General features: G+C 39.1%; 1 protein-coding gene across 1 annotated transcript in view; it reads right to left on the bottom strand.

Moving 5' to 3' along the window:
* macrod2 (mono-ADP ribosylhydrolase 2) overlaps nucleotides 1-17,693 on the bottom strand; it is a 424,305-nt gene that overhangs the window by 398,990 nt on the left and 7,622 nt on the right. Inside the window, exon 3 of the mRNA XM_080868694.1 lies at nucleotides 15,083-15,196. Coding sequence (XP_080724820.1) covers nucleotides 15,083-15,196 — 114 coding nt within the window. The remainder of the gene's footprint in view (nucleotides 1-15,082; nucleotides 15,197-17,693) is intronic.

The following is a 17,693-nucleotide window of genomic DNA, read 5'->3' as shown; positions in this document are numbered from 1 at the left end:
TCTTCTTCTTCCTCCTCTTATTATCATTATTCTTATGATTCTTCTTCTTCTTCAGCTTCAAAGCGCATAAAAGTTATGTTGTTCTGAGCGCATGCTTTATTTGTTTCAATCTCAGCTGTTGTTTTTATGAACCAGGTTCATTATGGGAGATCGAAAGAGTCTCTCTCATACCTTGGGTGATTTTTTACGATAATGTGAGTATTTTCTGGTTCAGTGGTATTAGTGCTGCTATAAAACATAATTTGGTGAAGAGGGAAAAAAAAGAAAAAGAACACGCTATAAAAATCTCCAACATAATAGGGCCTCTCATTTAAACAGACTGATGATGGCTGGCTGACATCTTATGTCGCAATGCAATCTGCTAAACCAATAATGTTTACTATTACTACTACTACTACTACCATTGCTGCTGCTGCTCGTATAGGAAATGAGACAAAACAAACTGCAGGTTACAGCTGAGCAAAAACTACCTGTAACACGAAAGAAAGTAATGTGAACATCAGAATTATTCTACTTAGAAACCCAGAGGCTTATTCTGAGAATTATCACTGTTATTACATACATTGCTACAGTGCAAGAAATTATGCTTCTTTTTTTTTTAAATATACTTTTCCGTGAACTGGAAGTGTTTACTCCCATCTGTAACAGTTTAGTTAGCGGCAAGAAGAACTTACTAATGCGCTTCTGGAAATGTAACAGCATCATATTCCTCTGAGAGATATCTCTCAAGTAAAACTTTTTAAAGGCAGAGTAAAACAACAGTTATTTTGAAACGCATTCAAAATGGCCAGCTGAGAGCTACTTTTATGAATGCGGCCCCCCTCCCCGATTCCTCAGAGAAAACATGCAAACTCACAAACACTCACAAATATTGAATGAACTGCCCTCGGTTATGAATTGCATTCTCATTTAAAGCTGCTTGGAAAGCATCAGTCTTTCATTTGACTTGCTTAGAGGTCCTCTATACCAGCCTTTTTTTCTGTTTAGTAAACAGAAAAATGGTGAAGAGGATATAATTTCACGAATACATGAAGTTGTGATTTCCTGGAGTCTAAAGAGTGATTTAGTCACTCAGTAACGCTGCATGTGATTGTTTTATTTGTGGTATTTTATTATGCTGTATAGCATGATTCTTTCTTATTGCTTCCCCTCTGAAGAAACTGAGACTGTGAAGCCCAAGCATAAAATTATAAAACGGAGTGTCTGGAGGAACTTTATATTCCTTTACTTACTTGTAACATTATGTTGCTCATTACCTGGACCATTACCATTACCTAGCCATTATACATAGAAAGCCATTATAGAAAAACCGTGCCACTGCCGGCCTGTAACCAAGTAGCTCATCAGTATTTCTGCTAAGGTGCACACTTTTCTGGGCTGGCTGTGTACATGCTGTGCATTTGTTTGTTTCTGCAAAGGTTTCCAGCATTTTCAGGCGTACATATTAACTGAGACAAAATGAAACAAAGAAAATGAGGAAACTACAAAAAATATAAAAACAAAGAGAGAATGATTTGATGTTCAAAGACAGGTAGCGAGAATACCAGTGAATCGCCTGCTAATGACAAAGCAGAGCACACTGCCTTGGGATTGTGCAGGGAAACAGCCAGCAATCAGAGGATGATTTCTCCAACCCTCTCCTTTCACCCTTGCTCCACTCTACCAGTAAAGAGCTAGTCTCACCCAGCATCTCTCCACATTCTCTTATAGATACAAGAACTCACTCTCTCTCCCGTGCATTCAGCTACACACATGCTGCTTTTTTCACATCTCCACCGCTTCCACACGGACGTGCACAGACACACTCTCGCTTCTTCGGTGTTAACGTAGTCCAACAGCTGAAACCTTGTACCGAGCACCAAAATCCACATCTGTTTTGTAAAGGGTTTTATTTTGTTCTAAAATAGTGCTTCTGTTTCCAAAAACAGCACGATTATGGGCATATTTCTCTCCTGCTGCAGATGCCGAAAATGTGTAGGATGGAATTTCCAGTTGTCACCGCAGACATTTCTAAAGAAACATCTGTGAAAGCAAGGCAAAAAAGGGGGGTTTATCTATGTGAAATGCAGAACCAGCTCAGTCATCCCACTTCTCAAACTAACTCTGCTATCAAAAGATGTGAGTGATACTTGAATGGATCCACAGTGCCCCCTACAGGTCGATAGACAGATAAGCTCCATGAGTACTCTATCCATTCTTCTGGTGGTCTGTTTCAATGTTACCGGTTACACTGAACTTTGTGCTGCTAAAAATGAGTCAGTTCATCCACTTGAGAGGCTCATATCCTTACCCCACATAAACACACACACACGCAGGCAGGCAGTCTTTCTCACAGTGTATGCTTGAGGATAGGATATGAGTCATTTGTAACCATCGTGTTCTACCTAGCCACTTAAAAAGCACAGCATTTGGTTTTTTATGAAAACACTTAAAGTACTTTTTTATTTTTAACAAAAAATAAAAATGGCAATTAATTATTTTTTTTACTAGATAAGTGCCTTGCTGTACTCAGTAAGTGACCTCTACTGTTATTACTATTTTTCAAAGATCTTCAATTTTCATGGTCCTATCAGCCCCTGTCGATTAATCCTAGGCCTGGTGGGCAAAATCTGGCATGTGTGCAGCAAAAGGCATAAGGTACTGTGAGAGGTTTGTTTCATGAGAGCCAGGAACAGAGACGACAGATTAGGAAGAAAGGCGAGAAAGCAAACAACAAGCAAGCAACATTTCTGACCTACAATGACTTTCAGTGAAGTTTCCTCTCCACTGGGGAGATGAGTGTAGGCCTGACCTGAATGACAGGTCTCCTCATGAGCACTGGCAACTGTCTCCAAAAAATCCCATCCACACTTTCACGGTCTTCGCTTTGTGCGGATATGTGCGGCTTTTATGTTTTCAAGTGTGGGTGGGTCACAAAATGTATGACTGGGAACAAAGGGTAGGCTCATTCTCCCAAATGCTCAATACGGTCATAGACCATTAGCGGTCCAAGCAATTGCAGACATTTCTCTAAGTGGGAGATGGACACACACTGACAGCACAGATTCCCATGATTACTTTCCATTAGCAACACCTCATGAAAAATGATTTCTATTTGGCCAGGTTGGCACACAGAGATCAGGTGAACAGCGATGATGAGCAAACACTGCTACAGAAGGGATGCACGGATCATCGCTGGATGCTAGCAGGGGAGAAATCGAGCTGAAATCGGGAGAAGGGGAAGCTCGTCAGCTGGTTTGTCGCCTCAGTTCACATTTACGACATTACGTTTACATTTATGACGTGAGGGAAAACCCTGTCCTTGTGCCGTACCTCACTCAGAGGTGATACGATTACCTGGACCTTTTAGTGCAGGGCCCGATGCAACCCACTCACCAGAGTCATTTCACTGTTCATCAGAGCAGCAAGTTCTCTCAGCCAGAGGCATTGATTTTCATTCTTGGTGTGATAGCACAACAATCACAAGTTTGTTCAAGAAGTTACCACCCTTCTGCCATGGTTTCCTATGTACTGTGCATGTGTGTGTGTGCACTTGCACCATTATAGAATCATATGGTGGAGAATGTCTTCCATTCTGGGGTCTAAAATCTAGTCCTTAAACATAAATCATTACATTTACATCAAGATAAAGTTGAGGTTCAATCAGGCAAGTAGTAGTTATCATTATGATTTGTGCCTAGGAAACAGATGTAGGCCAAAAAGCCTCTGAAGTGCCTTAAAGACAGGCTGCAAATGTGTGTTTGGTTGTGAGTGTGCACAAGCATGTGCGTGCGTCAACAAACAGAGAATGAGAGACCTCCAATTGCAGTCATATTGCTGTGAGCATGGCTGCATCACTCAGGGAGGTTATGGCACAGGGTGTGAATCTGCAGAGAGACAGATAGGCCTATTGAGCAAGACTCTCCAGGGGCTGAGTGTGCTGTGCAGCACATCCATGGCCTGACACCAAATCTAATGAAGAGTCTACGCTGACAAGATCTATCAACAGCAGGAAACAAAACCAGATACCTCAGGCTTTATCAGTCACAGGAAAATGCTAAAGTAAAAGGTGAATAGTACATTTCACACCAGTGTTTGGCATGTTATGCCACAGTCAGGTATCCATACTGGTTTATAAGCTGGGACAAACTATTCGATATAAGAGGGGAAAAAATCCTCCCTTTGATAAAAGTGATGTTGAGTCTCCGCAATATATTAGTTGCAGTAAAAGAAGGAGTTCATGAAGCGGAAAAGAAGAATATGTAGACATATATTACAACCAGATCTTTAAAGGCACCCTAGCTGGGAAGAGCAACAGTGAAATGTCTGTCATTTTATCGTCTATCTACAGACTGAGAATTCAGCAAGAGAATAAAGAGGCCACCATTTTATTCTGGAAAGTCGCTTTCTTTGTTGGCTAAAATATTATCAGAGCATTCAGAGTCATTCCCCAATAAATAAGGCTGTGGTCTCCATTAAAGCTTCTGCCCCAGAGAAGGACATAATATTCTCTGGACATTACACACCATTATTGCGCATTGTTGCAGTGCTGCTGCAGCTACTGAGGTTTTCAATAAATGGGGGAAGGACAAGCCTGAACCACGACTGTCTTTACTCTTTAAAATACAAACGTACATATCCTCGCCTGCGGCAGCTGAATTTCCTATCATGACAATAATGTCAGATGATTCAAATTTTGCAAATGTTACTATTTGTCATTTTCATGCATTTATTTGCTGATTATCCAAATTTTAATTCAAATATAGGATAAAAAAGAAAAACACACACACACACACACACACACACACACACACACACACACACACACACACACACAATATGCTCAAAAAACATTATACAAGAAAGTGTTGTACCTCTAGACATTACTTTGCTCTCACCACAGAACAACATTGTATTCTATTCACTATTGACCACACCAGGACATGCAGGATTCTGTACCACAGATTATGAATGAATGACCGTGAAAGTAAACAACGCTGCCTTTGTGCTAAGCAAATCCCATAGGCGAACACTGTTTGAAGCGGTGGCATATCAAAAAGATATATAAAAGTCAATCTCTACTGGATCATGCTATTCTGCCCTCCGAGGGTCACTGCTCTCATCAAACCTGTGATGACTGCAGTACAACTGAATGCCAATTGAATTTCTTGAACTCATTTCAAACCATTCAGGTTTTTTATGGCATTCATAACTCGATTTTCTATGCACATTAAATTGGCTCCTGTAAAAAAATGATCCAATACAGAAAGATGGGAAGGTTTACAGCAGGTAATGGATTAGGAGTCAACCCCATATGCATAATTACCACAGTCATCATGATAAGAATGGTCCTTTTTACTTTGCACTGCTATCTTCGCTATCTCATTCTGAACTGAGAGGGCGGTGACACTCGTGTGAACTCCATCCAGAAAGACAAGAGCGGAAAAAAAAGAAGGCCGATATTTTCTTGTGTTTGCCATTTAAAACCAAAATAAATTATATACATTAAATTTAACACCCACTTTTAGTGAACCCTGTAATTTTCTATGAAGCAAGGCTTGATTAACTGTGATAGTTGTCTCTTTCCATTGATCATCCTGCTATCAATTTAACCATGGTCTACACAGTCTACTGTAGTCAGTGAATTAGCAATCAGAGAAATTGCTGGGTATGTTTTAAAAAAAAACAAAAGATCATTCTACAGTTATTATACAAAAAAAAAGAAAAATGCACTAAGTACAAAAATTTGGGTAGCAAATCTTTATACTAATGGAATACACAGGATTAGAAATGTACAGGGCCCAAATCTGAGCAAATCCAGATTGTAGGATGTGTGTCTCTCAGTCATACACGAGCAAATGTGCCGTTCACGTCTGACATAACTCCCCATCCTCACCCTCGCCCTTTTGTCATGTTTACCTCCAAACCTTCAGTTTGTCATAGAATAAAACAAGTGAAAGAACTTAATTCATTTTTAGTCTTAAAAGATCTTCAAACATAGCCTGAATGCTATTATTGGAAAAACCTTATTTATCACCATTAGACGTAGTGATAAGCAATTGCATTGTAGTGACATAGCGGGCTATTGTCTTCAATTATTTTGACAGGAGTCTTCAATCTTATAATTAGTCATTCAGCCTCTTTGAAAGGAGAAAAGTAATCACTGTGCTCTTAGTTTCACTGCATGCACCAACAACAACATGAACAAGAGAAAGAAGATTAAAGAGTTGTCTGAGGAGATTGGGAAGAAAGAAAATACAAGCATATTCAAAAATAAGTCTAAAGAGCTTTGCTAGTTGTTAGTTATAAATCTTGAAAACACACATAAACAAGATGACAACAAAAAAATTGTATGGCTTCCAGTCACACCACATTTTGCTTTGCAAAAAAAATACAAATAAATTGTATTTTATACATATATATATATATATATATATATATATATATATATATATATATATATATATATATATAGCGAGAGAGAGAGAGATAAAACCAGACTAGGGTTTGCTAAAATGCATGTTGTCAAGCCACAACACTTCTTAGGAAATATGTTCTTTGGACAGCTGTGGGCAGATGAAAGAAATGTTCACACAAGAAGAAAGAGAAACATTATGAACAAAAAAATCCCAATGAAATACACGGAGGAGGCCCAGTTATGTGATGCAGTTGGTTTCCAGAGTCAGGCACAAAGTGCTTTGAATCAGGGCAGCATAAAACTAGAGGACTAACAAAGCATCCTGGGATAAGAACATGAAAAACTCTAACAGAAAGTGAAGCAACATCGATGATATCATCCAGACAGGAGGACTGCATGGTACAGTGACGGAATTATATCCAATCATGCTTTGTGGCACTACTGAGCATGCCCAATTGATCTAACTTTTTATTTAAAAGGCAATAAAAAACGACCGATGTTCGAAAGCACAAGGTGCTTCCCGTCACAGAGACTGCCTAAATGGCTCATTAGGAACAGTGACTAAACCTTCAGCCTTGATTGAGATCTATGGGAACGATCAAATTATATCAAAACATTTGATACTTGTGATCATTTCAATATATAGGGAGAAACAGAGTAAAGGTCTTCCTCAGTTAAATAGAGGATGCCTGACTCTAAACACTTTCATCTGTTTCACTTTATTTTAGAAAACTGTGTGATTTTTATTTTTAACTGGTATGTCTGCATCTGTACCCATTCCTATCATTTTCATTATGTTTTCCGAGAGGACTGCAAGAAGCATGAGTGTGGTCTAACATCACTTTTACAGCAGGGTCATTCTATACTCTGGGCTAAGTCTCAACATCTGCTGGGACAAGATGCTGCAGCCTGACTCACCGTGTCATGTTATAGCCGCTCTGCCCTCTAACCCTGCACTTAACTGACACCACCTCCCACAGGTTCGCACACGGGTGACAGTTTAAGCGCCTCCTGTGCAACCTCCAGCTAAACAGAATTAGAGAAGAATTAAAAACTCAATGAGCCCAATAATTAAATTTTAATGGAGCACATAAAGCAACTTGACACCCTCTTAAAGCTATAGGCAGAAGCCATAACAGGTAATGGCAAGCTGGACATTTCTTATTTTATAAGCCGCATACTGCTGCTGTCGAGACAAAATCTTGTTGTAAAGTCTTTTCCCTAAGAAATGGATGAAAATGGAACATAATTAAAACAAATGTGTCAGCTTTAACAAGCTGATCGCTGCAATGAACCGCAAGAATTTTGCCACTGGTGATTCCAATGAGCCAAACCTGGAGAACACATTGCTAATGCAGTTTTAAAGTAATAGTTAAGGTATGCCATAATAAATAATGAGCTGTGTCTTCCATATCACATCACAGCCCAGCACAACAGGATATTAAACTGCCAAATAAATGAACCAAAGGACATAATTAGTAGCCTAAATAAATATGGGGTCACAAAGATGTATTCCTTCACACCAACCTCCACATATACCTACAATTTGCACTCGTAATATCTCAATTTATAAATCACGTTGGACCGTAGTGAGAAAAAGTCATTTGGACTGTTTATTAAGCTTGTGAGTAATACTTTCAAAAACTCCCACAATTCACACACAGCAGTCTGCTGGTGCCAAGCCCAAGTGAAAAACAGCATGAGAAAATGGAAGTACTGCAGGCCAGAGATTGGAACCATTGAATAGATGAAAGGCAAGAAGTTGAACAAGCTATCCAAAAGATCTTATCAGTGCATGTTGCTCAACATCCACAATGCCTGCTCAGAACTGTGTTAGTCACAAAAAATTTGGGCAAGATCCACACGACCAAGAGCATGTGCAGCCTAATCAACTAAATCGTTTGCCAGCAATATTTATATAGCACAATGTCATCCTGTAAAATGTTTTGTTACCAGTGACAAAAACATTGGGACTGGAACTTTCCATTTACATTAAAATTCCCATTCATAACAAACTACTGTGCAAAACTGCCCCACACTATAAACAAAACTGGACAGTAAAGTCCATCACTGTGTTCTTATCAGTGCTACCACCTGTACAAAGACGAGTGGCTTGACAGTATGAATGGAGGTACAGAGTAGGGCTGGGCGATATGACCCAAAATTCATATCTCGATATTTTTTACCTAGATGGCGATATAAGATATATATCTCGATTTTTTTTTTTTTAAAGCCATAAAGTAAGAACAAAAAGAGAGTTCTTAGTCAAAGCTGTGTCCCAGATGTCACACAGGCACTTTTATTAACATAGAGCATAGATGTACATAAAATTTACTCAAAAATAAATTATGAGCATTTATTAAATAATAATGCTCCATAAATAAAAGAAAACAATGTTGTTTTTGTGCATAACAAAAAGCTCACAATTGTGCAGTCAAAATGTAAACTAAAAGACGCTGAGCACAATAACAAAGACAGATTTCACAGCTGCTCTGTTCCCAACTTCTACTCTGTGACTGACAGCATTGAGTTTGAAATCCTCTTCGTAACCACGTCTCTTAACAGGTGCCATTTATGGTCCTTATACACAGTAGGGTAATATTACGTTGAAGCACAGTACGTATCACTCCGCGAGGCTCCTCGGTAGCCGTAATGCTCTGACAGTCCATCAAGCGGTGCAGCTCCGTAGCTTACCAAAGTCGTACTAAAACATTTTTTGACAGATTGCTGAGCGCTGTGTACCACATAAAATCGGTTCGCAGCCATCAAGCACAACCAGAATTCATACATAAGGCGCGCTGTCAACTTTTGAGAAAATGAAAGGATTTTAGGCTGTGCAGCGCCTCTGGGCTGCATGGCGTTAGCGTGGTTAGCTCGTTAGCGTGGTTAGCTAGCTAACACGTTGACGGCGTCCAGCCCCACGCACGGGTCGATGCGCAGTAACTCATTAACGGAGATTTGCCGTGTCCGTCTTGTCGCTTCCTGCAGGTGAAGCGATGGGGGAGGAGGGGGAGTTGTATTCAGTGAAGGAGGGGCGAGGCCGAGTAACGTTGCGTAAAGACAAAAGTGGACGAAAGAGAGGCAAACTTGCGGCTCCACAAGTATAGCTTTAACGTAACATAGACTATATCGATATAAAAGATATTGTCACATCTTATATCTCGTATAAAAATATATCGATATTTTTTTTAAAACTCGATATATCGCCCAGCTCTAGTACAGAGGGCCAAATGCTGAGACCTAAAAAATTATAAAAGGCTTCAGCAATTCATTTGACCTTTCGAGCACCTCTGACAGCCTGCTAACCAGAATCAATTGCCTCCTAGCCAGCATGTTGTTCAATCACAGCCTGGATGTCTGGCTGCATTAGCTGATGAAGTAAACAACCTTCCTCTGCTGCAATAGCATTAAACAGTGTAAAACAAAAACCTGCAACGTTGCATCCTGAACCTTATTTTCTCTTCTCGTGTGCCCTAAGCATCCAGCCACAAAGCACTGCTCATTTTATCCATAACCTAAATACTTCATTTTGAGGCCACAGACTTACATGTAACAAATTTAAACAGTAAAATTAGGTAAAATTGCAAAGAGAAGTTTCCTGACTTTCATACGAGTATGTGATATACAGTATGTTTATAGCATTATACTCAAAAAATATGTATGCAAAAATGCAGATTTTAAATAATTTGTTTACATGTCAATTTTACATGTTTTTTGTTTTACATGTTAAATTTAATGGCATCTGTTCAAATGAAACATACTTTCACTTTACAGCAGGCACGTTTTCCTTAATGATTAATAATTTAAACAAACGCACCTTTATTTTTTTAATATTTTGGTGGCATTTTATGCAACGTTATTGTGGCATGTTCATGAGGACAAGGAATCATTTTTGAGTGCAACAATTGATTATCTATATCAAAGTATGTATACAGAACAGAGATACTAGTTGTACAGATAAGTACCTCAATAAGCTTTCATTAATGTAAAAGAATAATCATTGTTTTTATCTTTTAGTAAAAGTTCAAAGTAACAAACTTTAATGTTGTGGTCATTTTCCTCACAATAGTATCAAACATAGTGTTGAATATTAATATTTTTCATATATTGTATCAAAATTAGTTGATTCTGTCACAACACCAAAGTAAATAACATGCAACAATAAAACTAGTGGAAGAATCTATTTGACCTCTATAATAATGCATGTGATACATTGTAGGTCAACATGCTGATGAACAGACACAACAGCCATGAGATTAAGGTTCATGTCAGTTGTACTCTTTTTACATAATGCTGACACCATGCCAACCTCATCAGCATGGCTTTTTACATAATACATTAAGTTCATTAGCCTCATCCGATGGAGCAGTCTGTTTTTCACATCTATTAATCTTGCATAAATTATAGGGCACTAATTTCACACAAGGTGAACACTGCCTAGTAGACTCTAATGAGAATATGAATGTATTTGCAAACACTTTGTGAGAAAAGAAAAGTTGTGAAACAACAGAAATCCAATATATACTATATTAATATTCTGCTCCTGCACAGTTATTGAGGTACCACAACTTTAAGCTGAAACATTCTCCTCTGGATCAGCTGTAGCAACAGGTAAAGCAATTCTTCCACACTTATAACTCTGTGTGTAGGTTGTGAACAGAATGCAGAATATTATATAACAGTGATGCAATAATGAGAAAAAACACACACTTCTGCTAACCTTTCTTCATCCTGGTTTTTCACTCACTTTGAAAGATGTTTATGTTGTTTCCCCCAACAGCAGCACTGAATAATCACTGACAGATCTGTGTCGCATCACTGACAAACCAGATAAACCTCACCAAAAGCAGCTGGTCGTGAACCCTTGTCTGTCACTTTCACGAGAAAGGCCATGAGCTGCAATTATAGTCTAAACAGCACTGTATTTTAACTTTCGGACAGTCAGATCAGCGAGAGCAGATGTGTACTTTAACATTTCGTTAGCTTCATAGCATAAGTGCCTAAGTCATTTTTTGGTCAAATTGAGATTTTTGCCTAACTTTACTCCCCTACCACTGCTGCATCATCCTGTCCGTCTGCCTATGTCATTGGCCAATCACAACACTCATAAGAGTCAAAAAACATACTTGCCTAAGTCATTCATTTGACTTAGGCAGTTTTACCATTGGACTTAGGCAGTTTTGCTACAATCAATTTGACTTAGGCAGTTTTGATGTATGCAAAATGGCTGATAAGAAGAAGAGGTTGACCGCAAGTGAAGCCCTTGCTCTTCTTTTTGATTCATTTACATCTGGTAAAAGTTCATATTTTTTTAGTTTTTTGGTCACTAAATGTATTTTCATTCAATCAAAGAGGTTATGACCATGTTAAAAGATTACTTTTTTGTTGCAAACAAAGTATGATGGCTAGCTAACATTAGCGTTAGTAGTGTAGCATTAGCATAGTAATGTAGTACAAGCTAGCAGCTAGCTAACAGCAGCATGCTACCAGAGTAAATCTTTGGCAATTTCAAAGGCAATTTGAGCATTTTCAGCAAGTTTGCAAATTATATTATGTTTCAAACATTTGCTTTTTATTAGGAGGAGAGTCTAAGGACGGGGGACGCCCTGGGTTCATTGTTAATTGTTAAATTGGACTTTATATTGACTGTGTTCAAATGACTGATACTGGTTGAACTCTATTGCCAGTAATATTCATGTAGCCCTTTGAGGCGACTGTTGTTGTGATTTTGGGCTATACAAAAATAAATTGATTTGATTTGATATTAATAGTACAAATTGATTTTTTTTTTTTTTTTACATAGCAGACATTTTGACTACACAAGTAGATTTAGATGTCATCTTGATTTACCATTTTAAGATACTCCAACAGCATTTTATTTTCTGTTGTATCATCAGGAAAGGAAGTTGATGTGAACTTAGAGGAGTTGGTGGATATAGATGAGGGAGAAGGAGGAAATTATGTTGATATGGGGCAACAGACTGATAAGCAGCCAGAGGAAGGAGAGGAAGATGAAGGAGAGGAAAAGAAAGGGGAAGGAGAGGAAGATGAAGGAGAAGAAAAGGAAGGGGAAGGAGAGGAAAAGGAAGGAGAAGGAGAGGAAGATGAAGGAGAGGAAAAGAAAGGGGAAGGAGACGAAGATGAAGGAGAAGAAAAGGAAGGGGAAGGAGAGGAAAAGGAAGGAGAAGGAGAGGAAGATGAAGGAGAGGAAAAGAAAGGGGAAGGAGACGAAGATGAAGGGGAGGAAGAGGAAGGAGGGGAGGTGGAAGCAGAGGAAGAGGAAGCCAGTCCAACCCCCAGCACTTCTGCTGTTCGTCACAAGCGTCCACTGCCCCATACGTGGAAGAAAAATGTCATCAAAGAAAAGCGTCTGAAGGGAGAGAATTACAAGAATACAATGGGACAGGAGAGACCACCAAAGGCCATGGGCCCACCATGCACATCACAGCACTGCTTCAAGTCAACGAAAAGAAGTTGTGAGCTACTGACTGAAGTTGAGAGAAGAGGAATCTTCAACAATTTCTGGTCCATGCCTTCCTGGGAGACACGCAAGGTGTATATCCAGACTGTTGTTGAAAATGTGCCCATAAAACAGAAGAAAGGTGGTGTTGATTCAAGGAGAACAACATCTCTGCTATACCACCTGCAACTCTCAGATAGATGCAAAATACCTGTGTGCAAAAATCTTTTCTGTTCCACACTTGGTATTGCCCTGAGAACCATTGGATCATGGTTAACTGCAGGCATGAAACCCAACACTCATACCCAGCCCAACCCCAAGATCAACAAGACTGGTCCTCATATGCCAATATCAGATGGAGACCAGGCCTTCCTGAAAGAGTGGCTCTCTGGAATACCTACAGTCCCATCCCATTACTGCTGCCAGGTTCCCTCTTATCAGAACAAGAAGTTCCTGGAGCCAGGAACAGTTTTGAGAGAGCTTCACAAGGAATACCAGAATGCTGCCAATGAGAATGGAAAGCGTGCTGTGAGTGAGACATACTTTCGGAAGGTTTTTGGAGAGCAGGATTACTCTGTGTTCATTCCAAAAAAAGACCAATGTGACATCTGTGTAAGCGCCAAGGTAGGAAATACAGATGAGGATGCTCTTGCTACACACTTGAGATTGAAGAGTCAGGCTCAAGCTGAAAAGGCTGCAGACAAAAATCAATCCAGTGACACACTTTCAGTGTGGACAATGGACCTTCAACGCGTTCTTCTTTGCCCCCAGACAAAAGCAAGTACAATGTACTACAAAACTAAATTACAGATGCACAACTTTACCTGCTTCAACATGAACAACAGAGATGGGTACTGTTATGCTTGGGAAGAACATGAAGGCTCCCTCAGCAGTGAGGTTTTTGCACATCTGCAGTCCAACCACTTTGAGTCTGTCCTACAGGCCAACAGAAACATTGAGAAAGTCACTGTCTGGAGTGATGGCTGCGGGTATCAGAACCGGTGTGCTACCATCAGCAACGCCTACCTTTACCTGGCCATGAAGCATGGTGTCAGCATTGAGCAGAAATTTCTAGTTGCAGGCCACACACAGATGGAGTGTGACTCCATGCACAGTCTAATTGAACGGCGCATTGTGCAAGACGTTTACACTCCACGAGATTACGTTGTCATCTTTGAGGCTGCACGCATTAATCCATCCCCATAGAGGGTGACTCAACTATACCACAATGACTTCATGAAGTTATCTGGCACCTATGTCACCAATATTCGACCCGGCAAAAAAGTTGGGGACCCCACAGTCCATGACCTCCGGGCTTTGCAGTACTTGACTGATGGACGGATCAGGTACAAGCTGGATTTTGAATCTGACTGGGAAGACCTGCCTCGGCGCATCAGCATACCCGACAACAAGCCATTCAAGTGGATCCCACTCTTTCCTGCTCAGTTGCCCATCACCCTGAGGAAATACAGTGACTTACAGTCAATGAAAAATGTACTACCAAGAGTGGCCCACAAGTACTATGATGATCTTCCTCATCAGTAGTATACATAGCCTACCAAATAGTACACACACACACACGCACGCACACACACACACACACACACACACCCGCACACGAAGAGAAAGAGAGAGAAGAGAGAGACAAACACACACAGACAGATACAAACACACATAGACACACGCACACCTCTTTTATGAGCCTACAGGCCTCCTCTGCAAATTAATGGGTGGGTGAGGTGAAGTGAGTAAGTCTCCTTACTCTAGCTGCCATTTTGTGATTAAAATTGAAAAGTTACAGTGTGTTATGGTTACATTATAGTATGTCATGTTCATTTTATAGTTTGAAGAAAAACTGCCTAAGTCATAGGCATAATCTGCCTAAGTCACTTTTATTAGACAAAAGAAATGATGTTGGGTTTTGTTCTTTTTCCATACTTTTCCTCACATATACTTAAATGTTCTGTGAAAATATCAATTAAAAATATGCATGTGATATTTAGAAAATTAGTTTTTTCTTGTTTTCCGAAAACACAAAAAAATGACTTAGGCAATTATGCTATCAAGCTAACGATTTGTCTCAGTCATGCTGACCACTGTGTAATGCCATAACAACCAGTATTTCCCAAGTCTTAACAGCAGAGGGCAGCCAAGGACAACTTAACAGCCTTCAGGCATCAAACACCATCCACCTGTTCTAAAAGGTCAGAGAACAGAGTGCCTACCAGCATTGACTATGGCATCCACCTCCAAGACAGTAATATCTCCTTTGTAAAGAGATACTTTATCACTCAGCCCTCCTCCGCCTGTCACCTCCTTCCCATCTTCTTGGTCATCACCTGAAATAAGAAAACAAAGACTGTAAGGATCACTTTGTCAATGATTCCAGTGTCCTATACATCAATACTCACATTTTTATTCTATTTGTAGAAGCTGTCTAAAAATACTTGTGTGATGCAGTGTGTAGTATTGATTTTTGTTGTGAACCAGTTAAGTACAGTGGACAAGCAAGACAAGTTCACTTATAACCATTCCACAGTGTCTATTAATAGTAAAAATCAACAGCTTTCTTTGATGCAGAGTTTTTTGTCATAATCAATTTAAAAGCCTGTGTTGGTTTTTATTAGCAATGAGTTTTGCTTCTTGCTTCACATACAGCATACACAGTCACATACTGAATGACAGGTCGATTTATAATATTAACATATTAAGCCTTCCATTAACTCTTATCTTCAACTTTAAAATGACTTTTTTTTTACATAACAAATGGCTTATTTTTTTAAATGTGCCATTTAAAGGTAGCTTCATACGTTAAGAAAATATAATTCAGCTTTCTGAATCTAAATGAGTTCTGCTTATTATTTCTGACACTATTACAGGGTAATCACGCTGTTTCACAATTAAAAAATTATTTTTCATAATCTTTCACTTGCTTCTCTATTTTACATCATATTTTGATATGTTTTGTGAATTGTAATGTTAATTAAATACACTAATTCCAACTTTAAATCAATACAATTCCTGTCCAAGTAACTGAATATAGGAAAATACACTTCACTGGACAATTTTTAAGGGAAACCTGTTTAACTGTTTGTTAATGTAACTATCTTATTAGCCACTCAGAAACTAGATAAAATTCCCCATGTAGAGATGGTTGAGACAACCTGCTAAAGTTAAAACTGAGCATCAGGATGGGAAAGACTCTGAACAGAATCTTACAAAAACCCTAGACAAATTTTTAAGCAGCAGCAGAAGACCACACCGGTTGCCACTTCTGTCAGCTAAGAACAGGGAATTAAGCCAAAAGAGCTGGTTAAACATGTGATGATCACCCACTAAACTGCATTTGATTAGCAGTCGCTGGCTGATCCTTACTCTCTCAATTGCTATGGAAGCAATAAAGGTGTGCTACAATGCATTTCCATTTTGGCATCCTTCTTACTCACAGCTGTAACCCCACCATTTCACTTTACCTTTTTGGCCAGATGAAGAAACTAGGGCTGCTCGATTATGGCAAAAATGATAATCACGATTATTTTCACTGAAATTGAGATCACGATTATTTGACGATATTTATTTAACCCTTTAAGACCTACTATAGAACCAAGTCCACCAGAGCTTATATTATTTTTTTACATGCTGTAGTGCCATTTGTGGGAGCATTTCAAGTTGCTATACATCAATACAACTGTTATAGCCCATATTTTAATAATATGTATGCATTAAGTGCATAGTAATTACATAAATTGCAAAAAAGTGCAATAAACTACAAAAAAAATTGAAAATCGCTTTTGTTTTGTTTACATATATTTCTACTTGGAGAAATTTAAGAGGTTTATCCCTCAAAACTTTAAATACAATAAAGTTGCAAAAAATAGTTTACAACAACAGGAAATTTATTTTGAGTGTCTTCATAGTTTTATTTTGGAGATACAGCAATTTTTATATACTGCAGGAAAAACAAAAAACAATCCTATGATGCAAATTTGCAAAGAAAACAGCATGTGCATCATTTCACTGTGGGAAGTGTTACGAACAGCTGATAGGAACGGCAAAACGTGTTTCTGGAATATTATGTTTTTGTTCCTGCAAGCGCTTTTTATGCAATTTTTGCAAAGCTATATGTGGAACGAAACCGTGACCGAGGACAAGCTGATGGCATCAGATGTAAGTACAACTCCTCCGGTTTCATATGCAAAACAAATTATTGCGCTAGCTTACACGGTTCAGGTTCTACAGGGATTTAACAGTAGTTACGCAAAACGGAGCGTGCTGCTCTGACCGGCTTTAAAGGGTTAACAATGACTTTAAAAAAATAATATAAAATAGTGTGCAACACCACTGAAGTTTTTTTTTTTAAACTCTCTTTTCAACCAACGGCAGTCACTCTCCAAATAACTTCTGCTTAGCTTTCCGAGCTTCCCTCGGGTCCTCTTAATCAGCGGTCTCCAACCTTTTTTGCGCCACGGACCGGTTTATGCCCGACAATATTTTCACGGACCGGCCTTTAAGGTGTCGCGGATAAATGAGGGAGGGGCTAATAATCGGCTCAGTCATTTTTAATGATCGTTGAAAGCCCAGATCGTAATCGTGATTAAAATTCGATTAATTGAGCAGCCCTAGAAGAAACCATTCACACCCTTTTAGCAACAATTTTTTTAAAGGAAAGGGGTCTGTGACATCACTATTTTGCAACAAGTTCTTGCAAAACGTTGTCTTTCTGCCTCTGCTCTGTTCAGCAAGTGACAGAGCACCAAAGTTTCAGCTATCAATAAAGAGCAGTAGTCCACAGTTTGAGATAAAAGACTAAGTAACATACTGTTGTTTACAAATGTC

Source organism: Rhamphochromis sp. 'chilingali', assembly GCF_963969265.1.
Source record: "Rhamphochromis sp. 'chilingali' genome assembly, chromosome: 20".
NCBI lineage: Eukaryota > Metazoa > Chordata > Actinopteri > Cichliformes > Cichlidae > Rhamphochromis > Rhamphochromis sp. 'chilingali'.
Note: the sequence above shows the minus strand (reverse complement) of the source record. Positions and strands in the feature narration are given on the sequence as shown.